The sequence below is a fragment of the Athene cunicularia genome (assembly GCF_003259725.1).
Source record: "Athene cunicularia isolate RWA chromosome 8 unlocalized genomic scaffold, athCun1 chr8_part1, whole genome shotgun sequence".
Lineage (NCBI taxonomy): Eukaryota > Metazoa > Chordata > Aves > Strigiformes > Strigidae > Athene > Athene cunicularia.
The window spans coordinates 24,208,157-24,235,786 of NW_020799109.1; the positions used below are offsets into that span (position 1 = coordinate 24,208,157).

Genomic DNA, 27,630 nt, shown 5'->3' on the forward strand with positions numbered 1-27,630 from the left:
ATACCTGTCATTTTCAACCTTGCTGGTGACTCCATTCTCTAAAGCCAAATGCCTCCCAGAAGAGATGGACAAGAGGAAAGGACTTTCTCAAGCTACCACTTGCTTGAGATGCTGTTGTAGTGTCATTTCCCATTCTGATGTTGAAATCTTTCCCTTTCTTGAGATGAGACTTTCCTTCACCTGGCAAACAGAGGTGTTGTGCAATATGTTCACAATACACGTCAAACTCTCCCAGTACTGGAGTTGATGCTAAATGTAGGATTTTCCTTTGAATAATCTTATAAAGAACACTTAAAATACCCTTAGGAAGATGGCCATGCACAGATTAAACTTTTGCAAGGCACATGGGCTTACTTTTTTTAGGGCTTACTTTTAGGGCTTACTTTTAGTTTTAGGGCTTACTTTTCCCGTTTGTCCCATGTTCAGTGGCTCTGCACAGGAGCAGAGCAATACAGAGAACCCCTGCTCTGAGAGGTTCATCCCATCTTGGTAACAGCTTTGCCAGAGTTGCAATTTTCACTCCCCTCCTCTTTCCTACCAGCAGAAGTCATCGGGACACACTCCAAGCCACACGCTTGGGAAAGAGTGTTTCTGCACAGTCCCCTTCTGCCTCCCAATTCATGATCACAGCTGCATTCAAGGCTGTGCCACAGAGTTTGTTTCTGTATTTTCCTTCATAGTTTCTTTCCTGTTTGCTTCTATTTCCTCCCTCTCCACCTCTGGCTTAGCTTTGATCACAGTTCCATGGTTTCTCTTTCCTTCCTGGCCTTTTCCTCCCTGTTTTCTTGACTCCTTTCCTATCTCAAGCCCTCCGGTCTCTATGTTCCTCTGATCCACATCACTGCTGTCCCTTGTTTCCATTGACCGCTCCTGGCTCCTGCTCTGCCCAGATATCCTGTTCTCTGCTGCTCTTCTCCCATCACTCCCGCAGATCATTTCTTTCCCCCTGGCCTTCCATTTAGTTCTTCTGATACTACTTTTTGTTGTTTCTTTACAGTATTCCACCTATTTTAACTCCCTCAGAGACAGCCATTTCTTTAGTTTTTCTTTCATTGTCCAATCTTGCACAAACAGTAAAGGGTTAAGAGAAAGAGGGGAATTTGGCATAATCTACAGTGCATCTCCAATAAGTGGCCAACAGTCACCCATACTTAACCTTTCAGGTAAAAGCCTGACGTGCTCTTACTGTTAAAAACAATGTGTGTTTTTAACTAAAAATACATGACTGGCAGTTTTTAATTTGTACATTCTGGTTTAAAACATTTTTAGTTGTCTGTTACAGCTGCAAAGTGAATTTAGCTATTATATTCCTTTAGCATGTTTATCATTCAATGATGCATTTAAGCACATGTTCAGATTAAGACTACAGGTTGGTTTTACTGTCTCCAAGATTAAGGATATTCATCCATTTACCTATATGTTAATATAAAGACATTTATTTCCATGATATGCTGGGAAACTTGGCTAACAAAAATAGCCACTGATGTTAAAAGCTTCTGCCAATAGCAGCTACAAAGATTCTACATAGTCCCATAGTTCCCCTCTTGCATATATAATATATTCCAACTTGCACCTTAAACATCTAAAATGAATATTAAAAATGGGACAGAAATTGTAAAACTATTCCATAAGTAGAGACACATGTAAATGTGAGTTATGTGCAGGTAATTTTTTCCCCCTTAGAGAAGCTGTTTAAAAGCCATACTTGCCAGTATTCTACAAACATATTACAGAGGGAAAAAGTGCAGAGCACACTGATTGGGTTATTCTGAAATCCCCACTGTCTCCACACAAAGGCAGCAGAACAGAATACAAATATTGCTTGATACCCATGTTTCTAATTACTTGCGAGATTTGTATCTAACAAATATATGACCTAATTTTCTCTCAAGCATCCAATCCTATTGTTATTTCAAAACCTTGTAAAATATGCATTTTAGAAAAAAAACAACATGAGAAAAAGTACTTGCTGAAGACAGTTAGTCTTTTTTTAACATGGTTTGCAGCTGTCAGACAAGCAGACAACATAAACCAGTAATGATCAGGTTGGATCAAACTCATGGCTCAAATAATGCTATTGTACTCAACAGTTACAGAAGAATTTGCAACATTTTGTGAAACAAGATCAGGACAAATCAACAGTGATAATTAAATTTCCTCTATAATTTAGTGTAGTTTATTCAAAAAACTCAATCAGTCATGAAACAGAAGGCTATCTCTGGAATTCCTGGAAAAATTTTATCATTCACATCTCCTACACCCAGGGCTGAGATGAATGATTAAAGATTTATTTATTAAAAATACTGGTTTAATCCTTAACTATATCTTATAACCCAAACATTTGTATTTTATTCCTTTTACATTATGTGTTTTTTCCACAAAAAATAAATTGATTGTAGATTTCATTATGATAGACCTGTAACATAGAAACTGTCCTACTTTCTTTCATACTGCCTGCACGATGTGTGGAACCTGCATGGGAAGCTCACTGAAGAAGTGTTTTTAAGAGCAAATGGTTATTTATCAAAGTTGTCACTCCATACATCATCATTTAGCATCTATAAGAAATTTAAGAACTGATTTTTAATTGTTTGGCTTTTCTATGGGTTTTGGCAGATAAAGTGAAGGCAATAGGTCTTACTTTTGCTTCCCTATTAAAAAAAAAAAAAAAAAAAATCAGAAAAAGCGGGTGGAAAAAAAAGAGCAGGGCAAAAGAAAATCCATTTTGACCTGCATGTGCTAAAAGGCTAGAAATCACTTCTAAAAATATGAATATGAATTTTCTCAGAATATGAATTTTCTAATTTTTGGCAAAGTTTTAGACCCTAATATGAAAATACAGCAAGGAACTACTTTCATGTTGAGTAATTTATAAAGGAAAGGATCAAATTTTCTCAAAATCTATTCAAGATATTTTAAACCAGATTCCTTTTAACAATGTTCTTTGTTATAGTATCTGTAGATATTTCAAACAATGTTGTTTCAATTTGGTTGTACCTTACATAGTATCTTTAATACTCTGGATTTCACCACTATTTACAAACATAGATAACTACTGTTTTCATTTACCAGGTAGGGTAGTTGAGATATCATTTAAGAGACTTCAAAGCTCCATAGTCAGTAATGGAGTCAGAAGCAGAATTAGAGACAAGAGGATTGATTTCTCTGTTGGGCAATACTGGCTCCATGAAAGGAAAATGGCCCTCATGAAATGATTCTGAAATGAGATTTTGCTTTACTTCTTAGAGGATTAAAGTAGAAAAGTGGAATGGCTCTTCTAGTAGCAGAGTGGTGTATCCTGGCTGCTTTGCTTGACCCAGAGAAGAGTTAAATGTTCCATGAGCAGCCTGGCTATTTAACTGTTCTCCTGGCCCTCATAATCTCTAATTAGAGATTTATCCCTAGTTTTCAAGGCAATGTGGGACATACAGCAGGGAGGGACTATATAAGATTGCTGACAACTGCTCACATTAGAAAATACCAAATTCACACTTGGTAAATGGAGAAAAGTTTGTAAACGCTGTGAAAACTAGAAGACTCATGAAAAATTTTAACTTCTTGCCTATGAAATTTACTTTCACTAATTTGGGACAAGAAAGGACCCTTATAATCATCATCCTTGCCTCCTTCAACCTTCTGCTCAATGCAAACCATGGATCTCCATCCAGCAGTTGGACATCAAGACTATAAATTTTGATTGAGCTGTATCATAATAATTTAGAGAAATGGTCATATTGATTTCAGATTTCAAGAAACAGAGCCTCCATTATACCCAGAGCTGAGGCCTTCCAAAAGACAGTGATCTTCACGTTTAAATTTGTCTATTTCCAATAGAGTTAATCCTAAACTAATGTTACATAGCTAATCCCACAAATATGTTCTCATTGACTTCCATGGGATGTGCACAGGAGCCATTGTTTACTAGACTAAACTTTTAAGGAATATCCTTTTGCCTCTTCATATTACATCCTAATTACCACAGCATTTCTTCTTTTGGCCTTCGCAAATGTTGCTGCCAAAATACCCTTCTGAGCCCACTGCTTCCCTACCTTTTTGCGTCTTCCCTTTTCCCTGCCACATTAGACATAATTTGTGTTCACTTTCAAGGTCTTGTGGCTGTTCCTTCCTTACCTATCATCAGTCATTCAGCATCACGAGGTCATCCTCTGCCGCTGACTTGTCTGCAATGCCATCTCCATTTCCCACTCACCACCTTTCCAGACCAAGTAATTTTCTGCTTTCTCCACTCTGCCTCTCATGCTTAATATGCCAGATCTATTTATCCACTTTCTTTATATTCCCTCTCAAAACTTTTTGCTGTGACATCTGAAACAAGCCTGGGGTGTAGATGTGCTGGAATTGTGCCTGTCATCCTTGCATTGTCTGACAGTCAACATCTATTCATCATCACACTGGTAGATTATATGCTTTAAAAGAGCATTTTAATACATCACCTGCCATTAGTGTTACTGTTAATAAGCTTGTCACAGGGAAAGAATCGTCTAGATGTCTCATTCTACATTCTCTGGTTTCATTCCCAGCCTATCTGCAGATGAAACGATTATTTCAAAAAGTCTATTTGAAATAATGTTAGGACAGAAAAAAATGATCAAGAATCCGAGGGGCCAAATTTTGTCAGAAATTAGTATGTAGAAAAATGTACTTAAATAAATCTTGGTTTTATCTATTAGTCAGCTGCCAGCTAATAAATTATATTCAGTCCTTCCCTTGTTATAAATATATATTGATTAGTTTTAAACTCTGAACTTCAGGATGAGTTATATCTGGTCATTGCTAAACTGCTCTCTTCACTAAGAAAAAAAAAATCCCCAACACCTATTATACTGTATTTAATTAAGACAAGCATCAGCTTTATGTACCATTATTTGCTTCTGCCAAGTCTCTATGGTATAAATATTGAGCAGTCACATCTCCTGAATAGTAATCGATCTGTCCTGAATTCCAAATGATTACATAAAATTTAGGAAATGTTTCTTTGCCAGTATTATACTCCAATGCTTACTGTAGTTAGACATTAGGGTTGAGATATGAGCTTGGATTTGACAAGTGTTTAGCACTTTTTTTCTAAATTAAAATGTAATGCAGGGAAGCCTGAAAGCCCTATCTGAATGCTAATTGTACAGAACCTCTCGACTGCTCGCTTACTGGTGTTTACCAGGTACAATCTTGCAAGTACATTTGGGTAGCAAAATGGATGAAAGTAAGAAAACTGCCAATGGATTTAATAAAACCAGCTCATAATAACACATATATACATGTGTATTGTAAGTAACATATATATATATATATATATATAAAAACCAGGTGTAAAAGTATATTTACAAACCACGAAAAGTAAAAACAGCTAGAGTGATCACTGAAGAAGACCGCATTAAACCCTAAGTACTACTTGTCACTGTGAATAAGAAGTGAACACATTTGTGATGACAAGTCCATCCCTGCGTAAGTGCTCCATCACTGGCTTGCCTTGGCTTGCCAAGGAAGACTGTCATGTGGGACTTTTCACTTCAAATTCACAGCACCTACTTCAGATCCTGGGACTGAAGGTGTTTTGTGAAGACAAAGTAGTGTTATCTGTGAGCTTCTCGGTATCCTGTCAAAGAACCTCCAGTCTCATTTTACACAAAGGAGAATAGAGTCCCAGAAAATTACAAGGGTAGGCTCACACCTTCCCGATGACAGCATGAGAATGGTGTCCTGGCACTCTGGATCATCTAGACCACTGTCTCATCTTTGACAGTGACTAGGAGCAGATGCCCTAGGGAACAGTGTAAGAAGAAAAGCATGGAGCGATACTGCCCTGGAGTAGTTTCTCGGGCTCCAGCAGCTGGAGATTAACAACAGCCAGAAGTAGAAGGTTTTGGATTTCATAGCTTTCAATGGATTTTCCTTTGTTAAGTTCTCCAGGTGACTTTATAACCACAAAACCTTTATGCATTCTCTACATCTTGGAGCAAGGAGTGCCAGAGCTAGATAATATGCTGCGCTGAAGAATGAATTCTCGCATTCTGAGCCAGTCACCTGCTAGTTTAATTAGTTTTGTTCTCCTACTAATATATCAGAATGATGGGAGGAGGAAGTAGCTTTTTGGCTAATTCTTGTTCTTGGTAAGTTTCCATTTTCATGGACTGTGCTTTGAAAAGCTAGTGCAGTCTTATTAGACAGAGAATGTAAAAGGCAATTTTATGTTTTTTGAAAGTATAATGTGATTATTAGGAAGGATGCAATAAAGATCTACATGCCAAAATTTGCTAGGTTATACCTTTATGTCCATATTATACTTAGGTGTTTATAATCCTGCATGAATTTGTTCCAGTCTAATTTTCTGGTCTTGTTTCCTGTTTTCTTTTGGTCTGATAAAACCTCCTGCCTCACTAATTCCTTAATATCATTCTCCTTTTTGTTTGTGTGTCCTTAAGCATCATAAACACTACAAAAATTTAATCAAAATTCATTTTTATATTGTTTCCAGTTCGTGCTTATACACTTATTTTCCTATCTGCATGATACTCCAAATTAAACCTTCATCAGAAGATGTGGAAGTGAAAATATGTACAGGCCCACGTTTCATCATTGTTTGCTGCTGTATTTTTTCTTATCTTTTCTGTGTATTTAGATTGCAAGCTCACTGAGGCAGAGATTCTGGCTAGTCTGTAAATCTAATAGATCAATGATGTTACATAAAGTATATTACAAAGAGAAATAGCAAATTTAAAATGTTTTTCAGCTCCAGAATGTTGCATAACTACATTGACGTGAGTTACTGGAACCAGGTGAAATGGAGCACAGGAAGGCTTTGTGCTGCTGCTCCTTGGGTGCATGTTTGCAGGAAGCGCTTCTAGTCCTGTGAGCAGTGAGGGTAGAGTTTGCCTCAAAAATGCTTCCTTTCAGTCTTTTTCATCTTCATGAAGATCTTAGCAGGCATGTTTCTTTTCCAGAAGGGCAAATGGTGGAGCCTAGTACCTCCAACGCCTCCTCCCTTCTAAGCTCTGACACTTAGGAAGACTAAAAGTAAGGAAAGATTAATTTGCTAATAATTCCTCTCGCTTAGCAGAAATGAGAATGGGGTGTTGCAGATCTAGATGGATTTATGCTGAACCTTTAAGAAAGGCTGTGGTTTGTTTGAAAACTGAGTTCTTCTTTTGTTTGAGGTTTTTTTGTTGTTTAAGTAAGAGCCCATTGTTTGCCATCCACAGCGATTAAATGTTTACCATTTCCACAGGACTCTCTTGTCTCATGTTAAGTGAGATGTGAGATCAATAGTGGCTCTGCAATTATTTGTCCATTGATAAAGCCTTCATTTCTTAAATGAAGTACATTTATCTGTGTCCTGACAATGATAAGGCAGCAGTACCAGTCAGCTGCTGCCTAGTCTAGCATTTAGCTCCACAGGCAGACAATTGCCTGGATATGGGTCAAATGATGTCTAACTTTCTTCCTATTGGCATTTCACTTTACAAACTGCACTGATGGGAGATTTGACAAATCATCCTTGCTGAGTTCAGATAATAAAAACTAGCAGGACAAATGGGAAGTTTTGGTAAAGAGAAAACAATGGTTGATTTCAGGTTAAGTGACCAGTCTATAAAGCTACTGGTGGTAAAATGAACGGATCTATTGTATCAGAAGATGATAGAAAGTATCCCATGTAAGGCACTCATTTGGTTCTTCAAGCATCATTTAAATTTAGTCATTTAGCAAATTTAATTGCTGAAAAAATGATTTGAACTGATAGGAAGCAAATCAAAGAAACAGTGAGACAAATTTTGGCTCCCCAATTATCTTTGGCTTTAGCGAGGCCAAAATTTCACTCCAGTGGAGCATGCCAATCTATTTCAGCCCCAGAATTAAAGAATTCAGCAGCACATGTGGGGTGAGTTTTTTTGTTGGTTTTGAGGGTTTTTAAATTTCTAATTCTGATTTATGACAAAGAAAGAAAGGAGTTTCCAAACTAATGTCAAATTTTGTAAAGAAAGTTCAAAGAGGCTGATAAACTGACACATTTGCTTTTTCTATCTGTACTGTATCTTGGTTCAAACCAGAAATTATTAAAGACAAATAAACCATCTATATGTATTTTTAGGCATACTTTTTGATAATGTGTACTGTGAGCTATACTGGTTATATGCTATAGAAAAAATTAGGTGGATTATTATTACTCTGGGATTAGCGTAAAGAAACTGCATTATGCCCAATTTAGCTAGCTTTGGGAAAGCCAGATATGTTTATTCTCATTTAGTGGTAAATTTGATAAACAGTTATACACCTATGTGATCAGCATCTTTCTCAGATGTTCTCTTTTCATGTTTTGGACATGAGTTTATAAAATAGTGTTAAAAGTAGGTTTAACACTCCAGTCTGTCAAAGATTTCTTTATTCTTTCCCAGTTTTGCAACATGTGCCTGGCCACTAACTTTCTACTGTGTGATTACAGTTGCTGAACTGTGATGGCTGTGTCTTGGTTATTTTTGCCTGAAAGAAACCTGTCAGATGCAATATCTCTTGAGCTACAGATTTTTTTAATCCATCTTCAGATTGTGGGGGGAAAAAAAAAAAAAAAAGCAGCTGATATACCTGAGTTAAATTGTGGTTTGGGATGTTGATTACTTTCACTCCCTTAGTTGGAATTAAGGGGAGAATACCTATATATGTGAGAACACAGGAATGATGTCCCAGAAAACAGGCATGTTTTGGGGTTTGCAAATATGATGTAAACCTCAATCAAAGAAAGGTTGGCAAGGATAATTGCTATCAGAACTGGTATCCTGATTTACTTCAAAGCAAGGTAATAGCCCAAGATAATTGAAATGGAGATTGATAACAGTGATTGCTATTTTTAGGCCACCTAAACAGAAGACTTCTTTCAAATAAATAATCCTGGTAGATGGATTGCTCCTTTGCAACAAAACGTTTTGGCTTCATCTTAAGTCCGGCTTATCTTCAAATAAAACATCCAATCAGCATCTAGTATATCATTTGCAGCAAAGACAGATGTTGGTGCAGAATTCAGACATGTATGTCAGAGATCAAATAGGGGAAGAAGTGACTAGAAGATGGCTTAGCAGTTATACCAAGCTACACAACCAAAACTGTGATGGGCAATTTTGATCACAAGACCTGTTTCTATTTGCTTTACTGTGATCTCAGCTGTCAATTACACTGGTTGATTAGTATAATGCTGTTCTGGTGTGCAGTGAGAGAGGAAAGCAACAAACATTTATGTGCAGTGAGGAGGTACACAGTGAGGGAATTACCACAGAGGACCTACTCATGGAAAGATTGTGGTTCTTTAAGGGAACCCTGATGGACTAGTGTAGTAGATCTGTAGATTGTGTAAATTGGTCAGAGTAATGTGATGGAATTTAAATTTAGTCCAAACTTCCTATGTTTTGACAGAGTAATTGACTGACCACTGATGGTGCAGCGAAGCTGTGAAGGAAGCAGTCTCTGCTGGTGGTTTAATGTCCTTATGAATCGAGGCTCATGTTAATCTAAAATACAGCTGAGTCTGAACTGTCCACAAAATGGTAATCTCCAGTGTGATTGTGATGATTGTGCTGGTTGTAAGGACTGATTTGTTCTCTTTTTAACCTGTGGGAGAAGAAAAGCTGAAGGACTGATTCAGCTGAACTGGTTATCTGCTGAAAACAATAGTTCAGGTGTGATGGACTTCCTCCTTTCCAGATTGGCAGTGGCTGGACTGAAGGATGGTATGAGGAACCACTGAGGGTAGACAGACGGACAGTCACTGAAGTATGAAGATCCATGGGCGTGAAAGAAAACTTATGTACAGAGAGGTAAGCTCTACCTAGCTGTAAAGACATTTGCTTTTTATAACTGATGGAGGGAATTTAAAAGTTATGTAACTACATATATTAATGCTATATAGAACTAAACAAAAGAGATGCTACTCTCAAGAAACTAGTTACCAAACTATTCTGGCTTACAGAATAATTGCTGAGTCAACTGTACCATTATATAATTGGCAGTGTCGGTCAGATGCGCCCAGACAGACGAGATGGAGAGAGGAGCTGAGCTCCTGTGCCTGGGTGTATCACTCAGTGGAGCGGGTATATGCAGGAAGAGTTGTGCACTGCTAGCCGCAAAGGCTACAGTAAACATGCATCTGTCTAAGCTTCAAAGCATCCTCATTAATGCTGCCATCAATCAAAAGCATTTTCCTTAATAAACCCTTTGGAACCTTTGATGAGTAGATAACGAACAATTACCTTTCATTGAAAATCTAGCAAGCAAAACTGATATGATTTGAGTTTTGAAAAAATATTGTAAGTGCTTTGGGTTTTGAACATTATTTTACTGTTAGTTTACTAAGATAATCACTTCTGAAATGTTAGGTAAAAAGGCAGAGACAAAGTTCTTTGCCCTGAAGGAGATTGCCACCTTGTGAAGAGACAGACAATACGGTGCAGCCATGAATAACAAACAGCTTTACAAGGCAGTCTTGTATCTGTACAGTTATAAAAACCAAACAACTTATTCTCAATAAATTAATTCTGTGGATTATTGACTTAGTGTTGGCTTTGAGAGGCTTTTTATTAGACATTTATTTTTAACCAAGCACTGTACTAAGAACAATAGCATAAGGTTTTATTGGTTTGGTTAACACTGTGGTATGAACATCCTTAGAAATGTAAAAAGGCTGGTATGTCTTAAGCGCTTTTTATTCAGCTAAACATTACAGGGCCAGACTTTCAAGAGCCATCTGAGGTTTCTGAAATATTTTTTTGATTAAGTGGTATATTTTTGGCATTAAGACCAGTTTTCTGTTGAGATGCCTAAGAAATGTAGGTATGTGTCAAATGCACCTAGATACTTGGGTACAGTAATTGCTCCCAGTTACTTATATAGAATTTGATGCTTAGCTAGTTTTGACAACCCTGTTGAGTGCCTACCAGCATTGTTGGGCACTTCAATGTCTTCAAAAACCTAACTCACTTTTAGGATGTGAGGCATCTTATTAACTTCAGCCAGATGATTCATTTGCACTTTTGGGCACAAACTTAAGTACTTAGCTGGAAAGGGTATCTGTGTTTTTGATTTTGGTTTTGTCATAATTCTCATTAAATATTTGCCTCAGTCCTGTAGGTCAGGTGGTAACATCTTTATATTTTATTCTTTGTAGACTAATGTCTAGCTTTGACTATTAGCAAATGGAATTATGCAGTATGCTAAATAATGAACTAATTGGTTTCAAAGGTGTTGAACCTTTCTTAGCTACATCACTTTTATATGCAAGTTATGTGATTATAAGGCTCCTAATAGTAGCAGAATTAGCTCTTTTCATAGTAGCCTAAATGAGAGAAAAACTGGATAACCTGGCTTGGTACAAGCTTGCAAGGTATTCCTGCCCAACTGCTTCAGAAATGGAACACACTACCTGGCAGAAGATCTAACGGTGTAAGAACAATTCCTAAACCAATGCAAAGTACTAGAAGAGCTGATGAAAGCAATCAAACAAAAAGGCCACCTAAATGTTAAAATTTTCCAAATGCACTTCACTTATTCAGCTAATTTAAAATATCACTGAACTGAGATGAATTCTCTAAATATTTTATCAGAGATAAGCTACAGGCTCTTTAGACATTTCTGTGCCACTGTCTAATGACTGAAAAACCCACTTATTAGGAATTAACAAATCTGAATTCTTGTTATTCATCAGATTAATTCATAAAACATAATTTCTGCAATAGATAACTTTTCCTTCTCTGAATTTAAGACATGGAAAGCAATGAAGCCCTGAATACAAAGTGTTAATAGTTACCAGGGAAATTCATCATCTCTTCCTAGGATTGAGAATGTATCTACTTCATAACAGTCAATCCTGGTAGCATTGTTCTAATTTTTAAAATAATTCTTTTGTTTCTTATGCATGTTCCATGTCCTGTACCTCTGAATTACTGATCTTTTATGCTCCCTGTATTTAAAGAGCTTCATCTAAAATTTTCCAAAGCAAGTTCAAATTCTATAAACACCACATGGAAGGACGTATTTAAGACAGTAATTAAGTGTAACCAAAACTGTTCCTTTTAGTCTAATTCAATTGTATTATAATAATTTATTTGTAGAATTTTATTCCTTTACAGAAGACGTTTTTAAAAACCTGAAGATTAAAGAAAAACATTACTAAATATCACCACTGCTCATATTTCTTTCACTGTTGTGCTTGGCTTGACTGTTCACTCTCTTTGTAGACAAAATATGTTTTGAGTAAAACAGGAGTTTTGGCTATGGAGGTGAGACTGAGTCTGACCTTATTTATGTTTTTAAACCTCTCCTTCTAACTGTCTGACAGTAAATAAAAATTTACTTGGCCAAAGTTTATTTAGACCAGCTTTATTAAGTCAACAAAGTCCAAACCTGAAACAGAGGACAGGCAGAAAAATCTGTTCCTATGAAGTCAATAGGAATCCATCTCCCTCAGCCCTTTTTTATTCCTGGCACTGGTGATTTTTCTTGACTGATTCATTGGAGGGCACCAGTTTAACTAATTTGTCTTGCATAGGTATCTTTCCCATTCTGTGTCCTCTCCACCAGTACAAAACATCCCTTTAAAGGTTATGTCCTAGCCAGATCTGTCATAAAGCTATTATCATTAATTTGCACTTTAAGAGTTTCTTTCACTTTTTAAAAACTATGAGATACATTACTGATTTATGGGTTATGATATGACAGCCATCATAAGCAAAGATTGTTTGTACTTACCACAGATGTCTTTGAAAAAGAGGGATATTTCAACCATATCCCCACTCCATCTGCTTTACATAACTACATTCAATATCATAGAAAAACATGGTAATCTGTATTTTCCACTGTTCTCTAGAATTTCTAATTGAATTTTATCCTTGTTCTGAATATTCCAAAATAACATAGAGAAATACAGAAAGCTTGTAATACTCTATTAAATTCTGTAGGTTTTAGCTGCCATTTCCATAGAAACCCACTTGTAATCCTTATACATCATTTTCTTGCACATGTTAATTAAAAAATAATCCTCAGATTACTGTGAAACTCATTAAATATATTTTAAAATCATGTTTTTCATGAAAAATTTAAGAAAAGTAAAATATTTTCAGTGGTTTTAGAAAAAAATAACATTATTAAGCATGAAGAGTAGAGTGTACCTACCTAAACTAAACAGCACCAGGAATTTGAGACATACAAATTCTCGTAGATCAAACTGCAGGGAACGAAGTTTTGCTACTAGTTCTTGTGCATGGCTCATAAGATTGTTGAGGGTGGCTCCAGCTTGGGATGCTATTACGGAATAATCCACCTGTAAAAGAGAATTGTATTTCTGTCTGGTTGTTATGCCCGTAGAACCACTTTAGCATGTTTCAAGCAATTGCTTGAATTGTACAACTGGGATACACCTGGTTAAAAGAATCATTCTCAATTTGAAGATGTTATCAAGTTAAGATGATTTTTATATATAAACTGATTTTAGCACAATGGTATCTACTGAAAATATTATTAATCCATATATCTTAATGGTATGTCACATCACTGTGAATGCTGGTTTTTCTGCTTGTCTTTTTTTCTTTTTTTTTAGAAGCATTATGTATGAGAACTGCTTATGACACTTGTAGCTGTCTCCATATCAGTTTGTTTTATTTATTTGATGTCTTTTGTTCTCACTGTAATTGTATGATCTTACAAATAAAGACTGATGAGGTAAACTTCATGCTTACACTGGGTGTATTAGTCCAGAGGGACATTAACAGTATTCATGGGAAATGGTTCACTGTCCATAACTTGGCCAGAAACATCTATTCAAGTCCAGAAATGTTGGTGTATTCCCACAGGAAGCAGAGGTATTGTGTGGGTGGTTTCTGTTCTCCTTAACTACACAAAATCCTGGTATTTGTCGGAGTTGGTTCCAACAGACTTGCTCTGGTGAGTCCTCCCCTCCTGAAGGAAGAGCAGGCAGGTGTGTGACACTGGCCAGCTGTACTTGCGTAGACCCAAGCAGCAACCACAGTGCACGAAACTACTTTCTCTGGGGCACAGAAACAAGCAGGACTGCTCTGGGGGTCTGCTGCCCTTGTCATGCTGCCCATTTGTTCTTGGAGGAGGCCGACCTGTCTATGAGCTTTCTGAAGTGACACTTGTATATAGAGATCCAACATAAAGCTGGAATTTATACATGATATTAAAAAGGTGATATTCACAAGCAAAGTATACTTAGAGCCTTTCATAGACAACACACCCCCAGACAGTCCTTGAATCTGTGGCAACCTCCCCACTGCTCACATAGTGAAACTTTTTCCTGGTGAATACCAGTTCCATTAAGGGGATGTTTCCCTGTGGTTGGCTGTACCAGACTCTGCCACTCTGAAGATGTGCACTGTTAAATTTTGCATGCTTTGTCATGCGATGCTGAGCAGTGGGAAAGTGCCTGGGTACTGCAGCTACGGGAACACCACGTTGCAAAGGTGAAGCGCTAGGGTTGAGGCTGGGGCTGGGACTGGAGTGAGCTGGCTCTGAGACTGGGCTGGAGACTGTGAGACTGGGCAGCTCCAGCACAGTGACAGCAGCGTGGAGCAGGGTGCAACTGCTTCAGCTGAAACATCTTCAGCTCAGCTCAGGTGTGTGTTACATATCCCCTACAGATGCCACTGTCCTGTGAAGACGGCCAGGTGTGTTGCTTGCTCCTGTGTTGAGCTGCTCCCAGCCAACTGGCTGAGACCTAAAAGGGCTACTGACACATTTAAAAAAAATTATTTTCTTGCCTGGCTGCTCTAATATTACCAACACCTTTCTCTTTTAGGAGCCTCCATAACAACAGGGAAATTGCTAACCATATTTCATGTAAGTACACATAAGTGAAGTCTGGCTCTTAACTAAGACTAAACACAATGGTAAGTGCACACTTTGAGTTGATTTGTTTAAAGGTATCACTGTCCTAATCCCATCTTCAAGGTCTCCTATAATAAAGAACAGCCAGGCATCACCAGACAAAACAGACCAATACTGCAAAATTTTGTTTTTCCAGGCACTGATGCCTTAAATCTATTTTTTTAAAAAACTGTTGAGGAACATGTATTATGAACGATTTTTTTTTTTTTAATTTCAAAACTATTGAATTGATTCTGTTCAAGTATAAACAACAGTAAAGCAAAAAAAAGGGTTCAAATCTGATGAAATTTCAGACGGGAAAGATAGAGAGATGACTGAAAGGAATTAACAATAACTTCTCCTAGTGATGACCTTAATATAATCAATAGGTTACTGACTTTTAATAAGAAATTTTATTATATGTACTCTTAGTGCTCCCAAGACGTTGACTGAAGGCAACTGTACAAGAAAAATGAAGTTACACTTTTTGTATGGATGTTAAGAATAATACTGCTTCAACTCTGCAAAGCATTTAAAGTTGTACTCATGTTTCAATTAAGTCAGTGGATTATGCTTAAGTATCCTGTGAGGTAGGTTTTATTGGTCTCCTTTACACCTGGAAAAACTGAAGTAGTGACATTAAATAGCTTACTCAGGGCTAAAGAAATCTGTGACAAAACTAGAATCTGGTCTTTGGAAACCCCAGCCGAACCATCTTTCATAAATTACTTTCTATCTCCTCTGTTATTTCTCTCTCTTTCTATATGTACATTTATACTTATTTATTTATATGTAAGTATATATACTTATATAAATAATAGGAAAAAATAAAGTAGCATACCTCAAATACTTTTTACTCAAAGAGCAGTTTAATATAGTGACGTGATTCAACTACTTCATATTGAGAAACCAGTCACATATAAATATCAACTTTCACAACTTAATTTCCCTTTTGTAATTGTTAAGGGGGGGGAAAAGCTCAAAGTCCCTCACTGAGGTTCCAGTTTGTGGGGGAAATATGCTATTCACATCATAATAAGGAGTTAAGATGTCTGGATGTCAAGAATATCAGTGGCCTTAGTGCAGCGATTATGCCATAATGGAAAAACCCAGTAGATGCCTGGATCTCCCACCATCCCTCTACTGGAGAGCTCTCAGGCAACCTGCTACTCTTTCAGGTGCATTTTATATTTGCAGCACCAGCAAATTTGTCTGGGAGGCAAGTCCTCATATGCCACTCACCAAGAGCAGGCTGTATTAAATTTTTATATTTATTGACATTTCATTACCATAATTGACTGCAGTTGGTTCTCTAGTAGAAGGCACAGGGCTGCCTCCTAAGCAGGAGAATTGGTCCCTTGAGTAGGATTTGCAATTAAAAACAACGTAGAATGGATTTTTTTTTTAATTGTGTAAATATGATGAGTTGAATTTTCAGCTTTAACTAGAGAATACTGGGTGTGCAGAAGGCTTTTTTTTCAAGAGTGAGCAAAATTATGAGTTGGTGGAAAGACGACCCCCAAAGGTGTCAATCAGTTTATACAAAATCAACTGTGCATGAAAAAGCCTCAGTTAATGTCTATTCTGAAAAAGTGGTCACATTAAAGAGTATGCTGTCCTGCTTGCTTGGTCTTGAATGCAGAAAATGATACTAAAATACTAAAAGGTGTATTAATTCTCCTACCTTCCAGACCATGATTAAAAATGTTTTTAAAAGACAAAGACTGAAACAGCCTGGATCTTGAGCAAAATACTTAGTTGCCTACCGAAGTCTTAGCATTTACTGTAGCATTTATTGTACCATAAATTTCATTTGGTAAAATCAAATCCACAATGGAAATAAATTATTCTTGCTTCCCAATTAATAGTATTGCATTTTACAGTTGATTTTGATGTTGAAGATGGTTTGTTGACTGGCATTTTTTAAAACAGAAGCTTTGATGAAGCTTCCAAATAACTTAATTTGGAAGTAAAATGATGGGTGTAAATTTATGGCTGCATAGACAAATGGAAGTGTGAATTCTTCATGTACCAGTAAACAGTGCTACCTTGCATGATGAATATAGTTATGATGAAGAAGTAATGATAGAGGCTTATTGGATTAGCTTGGTACCAAAGCAATGCAGACAGAACAGCACTGAATAATTTATACTGCTGTCTGTTCTTGCCATTCTGGTGCTTAAACTGGCATGTTTAAAGTTAGTATGGACATTGCTATACAGCAGGCTGTGCTGTAGTATACCATTTACTAAATGAAATACCTAAATCTAAAACTAGATACTCAAAACATCTGCTCTGCTGCCACCTAACTTTGTGCTTAAAGTCCTCACAGCTCCACCTTCTACCAGCCCTCTGGGTGCCAAACTGCTTCTAGTCATGGCTGGCACTACCCAAGCCATGACAGTGGTAGATAACTGTATGTCCAGCTCATGATAGAGCTCTTTATAGGTTTATGAACTATGTGGCTTTCATCTACCTAAGGCAGCAAAAATACCAAAGGCAGGATTTCTTCAGTAGGCCAGTGGCTGGAGCCACTTGAGGTATAGGAAATCCAGGGTCAAATCTCCAGTCTAAAGAGTCATGAAATAAATAATTATATAGCCTGACAGTTGAGGTATCTTTCTGAAAGTGAGAAATATCAACTTTCTTCAGGTAAATCTGTCCCATCTTGTGGATATTTTCTGATCATGGGTATTGGGCAGAAAGAAGGGGGGAACCTTTGGCTTGGTTTGGAAAGGATTTTCTTGGTGCTTAACTCAAGGAGGGAACTTCCAGCTGGTAATCTGAAGTAGAAAACATGTGCGTAAGTCCCTTGGGCAGGCAGCATTCATGTCATACTTTCCTCAGCATTTCTCAAGGCTACCTCTTACAGTTACCACCTAGTTTGCTGCTGGCTTTTCCTGCTCCCTGTGTTGCAGAGGGATGAGGTGGATGAAGCTGCAGGCTCTGTGAGAGGGCAGGGCAGTACAGAGGCACTAGCAGCAGAGGAAAAGAGAAAAGATGATAGTATTAGTAAGAGGGTCATAACTTAAATGGACTGCAGAAAAATATGGCAATATTGCATATTTTTCTAAATTCTTCTCTTGATACAGTTGATAGTGATTTAAAAGTCCAAATCTCTTTGCTGTCAGTGAAAATGAGTTAGGCCAGTGCTGACTGTTTGTGAAAATACTACTTTAAAACAATATATCATGATAAAGTACTTGTGAGTTCAGCAGCATTTAGATATTCAGCTATCAAATAATTTCTCAACTGATAACCACATAGGTGAGAGAGTTGGAAGTGACTAATTCGTCAGGTTTTTCTCACATGAAGGTCTCATTTAACACGGTGAGTTCAAGGCAAGAACAAAAGACAAACCTTCTTTACAACATGAAACTATAACCTGGGCTAAATAAATGCTGGGGTTGAAGGCCAGAAATACAGGGAGTACTTGTACCTTTTTGTTTTTGAAATGATTTAGCATGGTAATGAATGTTTCTTGAAGCCAAATCCCTGGTTTCACTGGGTGGAGTCAGGTGGTGGTCTTCTCTCTATGTCCACAAAACGGAGCCTAACATTCAGTGGTGGCATCAGATTCCTTCCTTCCTTCTAAAACTGTGTTTCATTTCTAGGATATGACAAGTGGGGTCATATGGCGTGTGAAAATGTTGTGTGGAACTGTATCATCCCTTGAAAGCTTGAAACAGTCTCCAGAATATAGGATTAGAGTGATTTTACTTGTTGATGGCTGTTACCAGTACTGACTGAATGACATTCCTTTCAGTCAGAAGAGGAACTGTGCAAGTAAGGAATAAAGACCTTGCAGTAGCTGTATAGAATACCTGTACAGTGAACAAATGTTCTAGCAGACTGAGGTAAATTAGATCACTGTGTGTTTGGGGCACAAAGGCAAAGGAGGCAGTGGATGCCTAGGTGCAGCAAAGGGACTGTCCTTCCTGACCTGACTCTGCTCTGTGCAACCCTGGCCAGCACAGCTGGCTGCTGCTGATGGGGGGTGCTCCCCGCCACTGCTCCCTCCTCGGTTACAAACTGCATTGAAAGCCTGGGGACTGGCCCACAGGGGTCTGCCCTGGGTTTTGAAGTCCTGATACTGCTGAAAGCCTGTGGGTGGGCTCTAGTGTATGGCTATGTGGGTGGATGAGCCTTTCTCTCAGAAGGATGCATTCAGCACAGTTTTGAGCAAGCAAGTTAATTTACTATCAAACCATAATTACTCTTCCACTGTTTCCTGAAATACATATTTCAGTGGCAACTGAAATGGTGGTTATTAAACTAATTTTGAGCTCTTCATATAATTAATACTTTAATTAAAGCATTTGAAGACGTATTTGTGTTACTAAGCAAATGAACGTGGAAAAACACTTTGAAGAGACACTTATGTAGAAAAAATGAGCAGGACTCAGCATGGATAAAACCAACAGATATGCTTATATCAGGTTTGGATATATTAATTAAAATTGTGATGACTTACACAGTGTAAGATGCTTGTCATTTTAACATGATACACAATAATAGAAGATAATGAATTAAGCTGCCAGTGGACCTTTCCCCTAGGATGATGTTATTGTGCTTGCTAATTAGTTATAATATGCAAATAGTAACACTCCAAAGTACTGCATTTACTTTGTCTAAGTTTCAGAACAACATCAAGACTAGAAAAATTCTATGCCCTGTAGTTGATTATGTATAGATTAATCTATAGCAGATACATTTATGTTATAAAATGCATAATAATAAAAGTATTGTTAAATTTCATGCAGATAGCTATTTTAATCAGCACCATTAAATTTTCCACTCTAGTAATGGTGACTATTGGGTTCTTCAAATTATTTGTATGAAGACATTAAAGTAATGTGCAGAACATAGCTAACCTAGACTACAACAGAATCCATTTTTTTACCAAAGTGCTGCAATGCACTTTGTGTTTTTTATATAGAGATGAGATGATATGGAATCACTGCTAATATTGAATATCCATAAACTTCACTGGAAGACAGACCATCACCAGAAATTCTTTGTGAATGTTTAGGTAACATCACAAGGACTGTGCTAACTCAAACTGTTTTTTCAGGAGCTTTTAACTATGTAAGTTCATTTCCCCTTATTACCCCCTTATCTTACACAAATTTCTACTCTACTATTTTAAATCCTTTCCCAGCAATGGAAGACTAAATGTGCTCACTTTGCATTCCATCAGCATCACTACTCCAATAGGCAGTTGGGACAGACTGATGTGGTGCTTTCTTCTTTGAATTGGGTCTCTGAACAACTTGTCTCTCATATTGGGCAAGCTTAAAATCAAATATGGAACTTTACATGAATTTATATAGATAAATTAGTTCACTAGTATGGGACTTGTATGGAGGACTAGCAGTCTTTAAGAAATGCTGTCAGACTCCAGGCAAATAGCTTTCGTTTTCTTTATGGGAGTAATGTGTACAAAAGTAATGCATTTCCTATAAACACATCAGAGTTAGCATGTGGGAAATGGAACAGTTCTGGCAGGCAAGGATTCAAGTTAGGTGCCCTATCCATGACTTTTTACTGGAACTGGAATTTTAGACTTAAAACCATAGTGCCACAATGATTTCATGGCAAAATAGCAAAGCAAATGTAAATTGGGATCAGTTTGTTCACAGGTGTGTCCATAGCTACTTGAAAGGCTCAAAATGTTTCATGAATATTTGGACAAACCCAAATTAGGCACTTCATCATTATAATGGAATTTTGAAGTGTTTTACCTAGTTTAGCTGAGAACATTTAGTTCAGATCCGAAAAGCAGCTAGCATAATATCTTCATAAGAATTGAGGTACTTTTAACAACTAGCACAAGCTTGTTTTCCTTTAGGCAGAAACCACTAGAGTGAGGAACTGTATAAGCCTGGATACAAGAGAACAAATACTACACTGAACAGCAAAATAATGATTGCTTGACCTCATTTGTATCCACCTTGAATCAAATCCTGTGTTTGTTTGCCTATGTAAGGACTTCTAAATTTGGCCCCTCAAAAGCCAATACCTGTTTTCTGTCAGGTACAACTATGAAGCCTGACTGCAATCACAGATCTAATGGGGAACAAATAAAAATTAAAACAAACAAACAACACACTAATTTCCAAGAACTTAAGAATAGCTTTCCATTAGATATCCATTATCTTTCTATACCTATGATTAGTGTATGTATTTTTAGTAATTTGTTAGGATGAATAAAATTTTTTTTTTTTTTTTTTTTTTTTTGCCAGCTCCTTTCTCTTGTCTTTTGGAGACACTCCTTCCTTTAACACTCTTGTAACTTTTTGTACAATAGTGATACTTCTGCCAGGGTGATCTTTCTTTGTGATATAGTCATCTGTAGCCCAGAGTTGGCAAGTTCAGCTGCCTCTTGAGAACCTTTTCAGTAGCAAGGTGATCTTCCCTTGAACTTGCAAGTCTCTTCTCTAAACAAACAGATTCTCCAAAGTCGTCGGCAAATACAGCTACGTTGGGATAGTAGAAGCCTTCTTTGCGAGCGCGTAAATCTGACAGAGATTACATTGCCACAGAAAATTCCCCAGGTCACGTACCTTTCAGTAAGGTACAGCTGAAAGTATCCCATCTAGGGAGAGGTTCAAGCCACAAAATTCTGATCTAAATTGAGGTTAAATTTTTATTTGCTTCAAAACACAACCCTGTCAAGATCTTGGTTATCTCTCATGCTCTTTGGTGCTGTGCTTTAGGATACAAATCCAGATGAAAAAATGTATGTGTGATGACTTTAAAACAGTAGTTTCAACAACCTTAAAAAAATCTGAGATTTAGGCACGATTTTGGATGGCCTTTTTCATCTGAAAGGCTTTGACCAAACTCAGCAGAGGGAAGATTTGGCAACAGTGAGTAGAGTGTAAGTATTAACAAAATTAGCAGCTTGCATCTGAGCAGCCGAGGCTACAATTAATGTGTTGTGTGTTGACTGCAGCATGAAAATGTATGAACAATGATAATCTGTACAGAGCTTTAGTATCTGCCCTGTGTGTGCTGTGTTTTAGAAGATGGCAGTGTATGGCTGGTGTAGAAGATACAAAAGGAAAGTGCTCAAGTTGGAGGAATTAAAGTTCTATAATTAGAAATGGTCTGTTAAAATTACATGACACATGGCAAGCCTGCAAAACTTGGCGTGTGGAGAGCATATTGGCAATGATTTACAATTAACCACCACATTGCAAATCACTCCTTAGCTGTTTTCTATTATGAAATTTGGAGAGTTGTAAAATGCATTTGTGCTACTTTATTTCCTTTTGAAATGGTAATTGCTACTGCTGAGGGGCAGTACTTAGTGCAGAAAATGAAGTGTGCAGCATAGGGAGGAACTTGTTTCTGAGGAACTGCTGAGGAATTGTAATGATCTGAAAAAAGTGCTTTCTTGAAACATATACACAAAAAAGAGCTTCATTTATGAAACTCCAACCAAATAAATAACAGAATAAAATAAAAGTCTTTTTTTGTGCAAGGACCAATGCTTACTACTTTGTTGCTGACTGCACTTTTTCCCCATTGAAGTGGGAACAGTGGATTGACACTGGGTAAAACTCATAAGCCAATGGCTTGAGGGAAATGCAGATGTATGGAAATGTGGTAGGAATGCCCTAAGGTAATGGTTTTTCAGCCAATGTGTTTGAAAATTATGGAGTGTGCTTCTAACTACTAGCCCATTTTAGATACCTAGTATAGAACTGACAGTGGTATGGCCCTGGGGAGCTGGATGAAGTTTGACTTTTGTGTCTGAAGAACAGAGGCTGTGCAGCCTAAGTGGAGAAAACAGGTATGTTCTAATTAAGTGGTGATAAATTCCCCCCTTACAGTTTCCCTCTTGATTGTGATTGTAAAAATGTCTATGTTTATGAGTAGCTTTTATGGAGGGATATATTAAGGAAAGCAAGGAGTGAGGCTTCTCAAGTCAAATTTTCTAACTTGTGACAATAATCATGACCTCTCAGGTAATAAAGTAGGCTATCTAGCTCAGGTCCTCAGTTTAAAGTTAATATATTTGAAAGCCAGATGATTGACTGTAATTTTGCTCATAGTACTTTGTTGGTAGTAGTAAATAAAAACATCTACAGCACTTTTCATCAGAAGTGTCATAGTGCTTTCTGAACCTTAATCGATTAATTTTTATGAGATGGTGGCATGGTTATTTCCCTTTCTCTGCTGGAGGAACTGAAAGGATCAGGGCAGCAACCAGCAAGTATGCAGCATCTAGTGCAATAACAAAGGCTTATAATGCCTGGATCTAGAAGTATGGCTTTTCAGGATCATTTTACAGTTAATACAGAGACAGACTCAGGCATAATAGTCCTTTCATAAATACATTTGAACTGGCATTGTGTCTTAGAATGACAATAGACTGAGTTGATGCTACCAAGATGGTCCATCTTGACACTTAGGAAAATAAGCAGTTGTATTGGATCATCTGGGCTAAGCAAGTAACAGGGCCGCCTTTGCCTCAGACTTTACTAATAAGGTTTCTCAGGCTCTGTGCTTTGCATCAGGGCTCAGGGAGGAGGAGTGACCAGCATTAGGTATAAGCTGAAAAAAAAGAGATTTAGACCAGAACTAAGGGAGAACTTTTCCCCATGAAGATGGTCGGGCAGTGGCACTGACTGTGCAGGGAGGTTGTGCAGTTTCCATTTTCGGGTGTTTTCAAAGCCCAACTGGACAAAGCCCTGAGAAACCTGATCTGAGCAAGGAGTTAGACTAGAGACTGCTTAAAATCCCTTCCAGCCTGTATTATTCTGTGATTTTCACATTTGTGATTCTGACAATATTTTAAACCCTCTGCTTGGCTCATGCAGTTTTGTCCATCTAAATAAGAAGAGGTTCTTCAATGAATGATTTTCACCCATGGAAATGATTTAAATAGATGACGTTCTAAAGTAAATGCTTTTGAATGACAAATTACATACAACTTGAATACTGGCATAGTAATGGCGTTTCTGCAATACCTCAACTACCAGTGGTCTTTCCATGGACACACATGCCACGTACAACCCAGCGAGAGCAGGCGCAGTCAGTGCAGCTGTGCCCACTCCTCACAGCAATCTGGCTTTCAATCTAGGATGACAGTGACCAGAGTTGAATAAAATCAGGACAATACAGTGGCATTACATGCAGATTTCAGACTCATTCTGGTTTCAAAAACAGCACCGGAGACTCTGTATTTACTTCAGGTCTGGTGTCTCCCTATTTCTCAAGGAGAATCTGTGGTGCCTACATGGGAGTATGTTCTCCAGCTGTTAGCAAGGGTGGAATGGGAAGGAGTTCATCCATAAGGAAAGGGCTGACTGTAGTGTTCTTGTCTGCTGTTCTCGTGATACAGCTCCTTGCACTCCAAGCAGCCTAAGTGTGAAGAGGAAAGTACAGAAGATGATGGGAGACTCTGGGGGTGCATGCACTGACTTCAAAATTACAAACTTTGGCATAGGAAAGTGAAATTGGCTTGAAAGGAGGATGTATTAAACCTATTTGACAAACCCAGGGCAAAAATGGATGCATTCGGTCCAATTTAGCCAGGTTTTAATTTAGTTGGAGACTATAATTCTGCCTGGAAATATACAGTTTCCAAAACCAGCTGATGATTTGCAAGCACTGCATTTCACAAGCATCCTGCTACCTGTTGTCCAACAGTCATGAAATTCTCTGCTTTGCCTTTGTGATCATGTACAGCTGGGGTATTTTGCAAGAAAAGATAAAACTGGCTAATGAGGTAAGGATTGTCGCTGTAGAAAAATAGGGACAATGGTTAGAATTTAAGGGTATTTAGATGTGTCTATTTCAGTGGGGCTTAGGCAACTGTCAGTATACTTATATTTATAAACAAAGGAATAAGCAAGCACCACATGTGGTAAATAAAATAATTGCTAGTACAATTGTTCATGTTTTGCGTATGATGAAATGGAAAGGGGATCAGTCATTTTATCAATAGCACCAATATAAATCAAGAGTAATGCAATTACTTTTTGCTTATATAATTAGGGAGTACAACTTTATCTCAGATAGGTTAGTGACTTTTCATGAAGGTGCAGGAGTCAGTTCCATAGCTAGAATTTGAATTTTCCTGCTTCTGTCTTGGACAAGTTGATCATTTCTTCCTTCTACTGTACACCTTCTAATCATAAATGCCAACCGTTATTTCTCCTTCTCATTCTTATAAACACTTGTTCTTAGTGTTAAGAAATGGCTACAGGTTTTAAATTGTAACTAAAGCTGTAAGCAGATTCCACAACATACAGACATAAATGATGTATCTTAGAAAAAGGAGCTCTTTCCTGTGTGTGTATAAATTGAGGCAGTTCAGTTTGCAGCTACTTAAATATCAGTGGACTATTGTTTGTTTTCACTCTGAATCAGGAATATAATGTACAGGCATACTTCGCTTCTCTTTGATACTGTAATTTTTTTCTGTTAAAACCTGAACAAGAATCTTAGGTATAAGGTTCTTATTTTACTGTCAAGATGTGTGCTTTGGAAAGTATGAGGGAGACAAAACTTCCTATTTCCTTTGTGTTTTCTCACAGTTTTCCTAATATTTGCCACAGTATTGCTCTTGCATTTTGGGACATTTATGCATCTGACATCTGAAGAAAATTAACCCTTGGAAAGCTGTGCAGAAGGTGCAGGGTGTATACCCCGAGACAGATCCTGAGACAACACCTGCGTTTATAGCCTATGGACTGAATAATATTCCTGGGATTAGATGTCTCAGATGCCCAGTTTCTCACATATGTGCATACTTCTCTAAAAGCAAGATATTTCTGAGGTAGTAGCTGCAGGTTCTCTAGGTTTCTGATCCAGCTAGTAATTCTTTTGAGTAAATCACAGTTCTGAAGGGAAAATTAGCTATAATTGCTTAGACCTAAAGCATCAAGTTTGGGAGTGTTGTTGCTGTCAGAAACCATTTTAGCTCCAACGAAATACAACTTCTCAAGGAATAGTTCTCATCTGCTATTTTTCAATCACTGAAGTATACAAGTATATTTGAAAAGCAAAGTGCTTATGATTATATCTGCTTTTCTAAGTTTAACTGTAATCAGCAGACTAGGAACAGAGTGCACAAGTCATTTTATCTACATTATTTGTGGAGAATCTCTGAGAACACAGGAGTGCTTCTGACCTAGTTAAACTCCTGCTATTTTGAAAATTATTATTAAAAAGCCATCAATACTCTTCTGAGCCCACATACTCACTTGTTGCCCGGTAACCAGAAGGATGGAGCCTTCTTTCCCATGTACCACTTGCCGGTAAATGTGATCTAGAATCAAGAGTTCGCTCCAGCAGTTCTGAAGCAACTTCATTTGGTCATCAACCTGTAAAGCAAACATGAACGTTAGTGGCATCACTCTGGGAGTAAGTTTTACAGTACACAATGGAGTCAGTCCTTTTTAAAGCATCTGGTTAACACCATGAGAACAAAAATGCTATCAAAAATTATTCATCCACAAAATTGCTGTTCTCAGCTGAATAAATAGGACACTGCTGAAACCTTTATCTGTAAAATGTATAGAATATTTACTGCTGATTACATTTTAGGATAGAAGAACTATGGCAGCGTTATGCAAAGTAATAATAATAGTATATTTATTAAATGCTCAAGGAATTGGGGTATTATTTTTATCCAAAACAAGAATAGTAGAAATAATGCTAATCTGAACTTTCCCATACTCCCCATCCTTGAACCTTGACTTCTAGAAATAGTAAAGAATCTGCAGATTCAATAGGATTATTGCTGCAAGCAGCCCAAGTCTGAGATAGGTCCCTTGCAAAGGAAAAAGTGAAGAGAGACATAAGCACTCCCTCTAAGAATGGCTGTGGTACTATGAAAAGAAGAAAAAAACCTTGTTCATAAACAGAAGTTAAGCCGCTTCAGGTGTCACCGGTAGGGCAAGGAAGGCTTGTGCACAAGGCGGTAGTGAGCAGTGAGACACATCACTGACTGCATTTGGTAACAGAAGGAACAGAGTGGGCATTCAGCACAAGCAACCTACATTAATTTTTTGTGAAATGTTATTTGGTATTTGCGTATTATTGGACAACAAAGTGTATCACTAAAATGAGTCCTATTGCAACTGGATTGCATTCAGTTTCATTCACTTTAAAGACTGAAAAATAATTAAGATTTCCATGGAAAGGGGAGAAAAAAAATCATAAATTAGTAGAAGGCAGACTATGAATTTAAGTCATGGTAAATATCAAAATCCTGTGGACCTGTTTTTACTGAACTTACTGATTTCTTCCTAAAATTAAACAAAGTCTTTGACTTCAGACATGTGTCCTGAAAGACTAGACAATTAAGTGTCTGGTGTGGATGTGGTAATAGAATGTAAATAGTCAAAAGGATTCTAAGAACCCACACAGATAGCAATTGCTTAACAGATTTTAAATGCTATAAATTGAGAAGTAAAAAAGAAATTAACAAAGATAATATTTAAAGTGGAAATGCTTAGAATTTCTGAGACATGGAACTATTAGAATTCTTTCTCAGGCATTCTAATTTCAGCCACTTTAGAACTAGATTTTGTAATGCACAGGAAACCTCATTATAAGGAGAAATTTTGCATGAGCTGAATTAGATAATGCAATAGATGTTTTCAAATTTTATCAGCTACAACCTAATGAACTTCTGAACTTTATTCTTTCAAACTTGTTTTCTGATTGTGTGTTAGAGAAGGAAGTAATGTTTGTTACTAATAGTTTTTTGTAGTGTCACCTGTGGAAGTT

The 27,630-nt window shown here is 37.4% G+C and overlaps 1 protein-coding gene across 1 annotated transcript in view; it reads right to left on the reverse strand.

The window, feature by feature from the left end:
• NR5A2 (nuclear receptor subfamily 5 group A member 2) overlaps positions 1 to 27,630 on the reverse strand; it is an 83,288-nt gene that overhangs the window by 12,923 nt on the left and 42,735 nt on the right. The window contains exons 5-6 of the mRNA XM_026854143.1: positions 26,100 to 26,219; positions 13,168 to 13,315 (exon numbers count right to left, since the gene is read on the reverse strand). Of these exons, the coding sequence (XP_026709944.1) occupies positions 13,168 to 13,315; positions 26,100 to 26,219 (268 nt within the window). The remainder of the gene's footprint in view (positions 1 to 13,167; positions 13,316 to 26,099; positions 26,220 to 27,630) is intronic.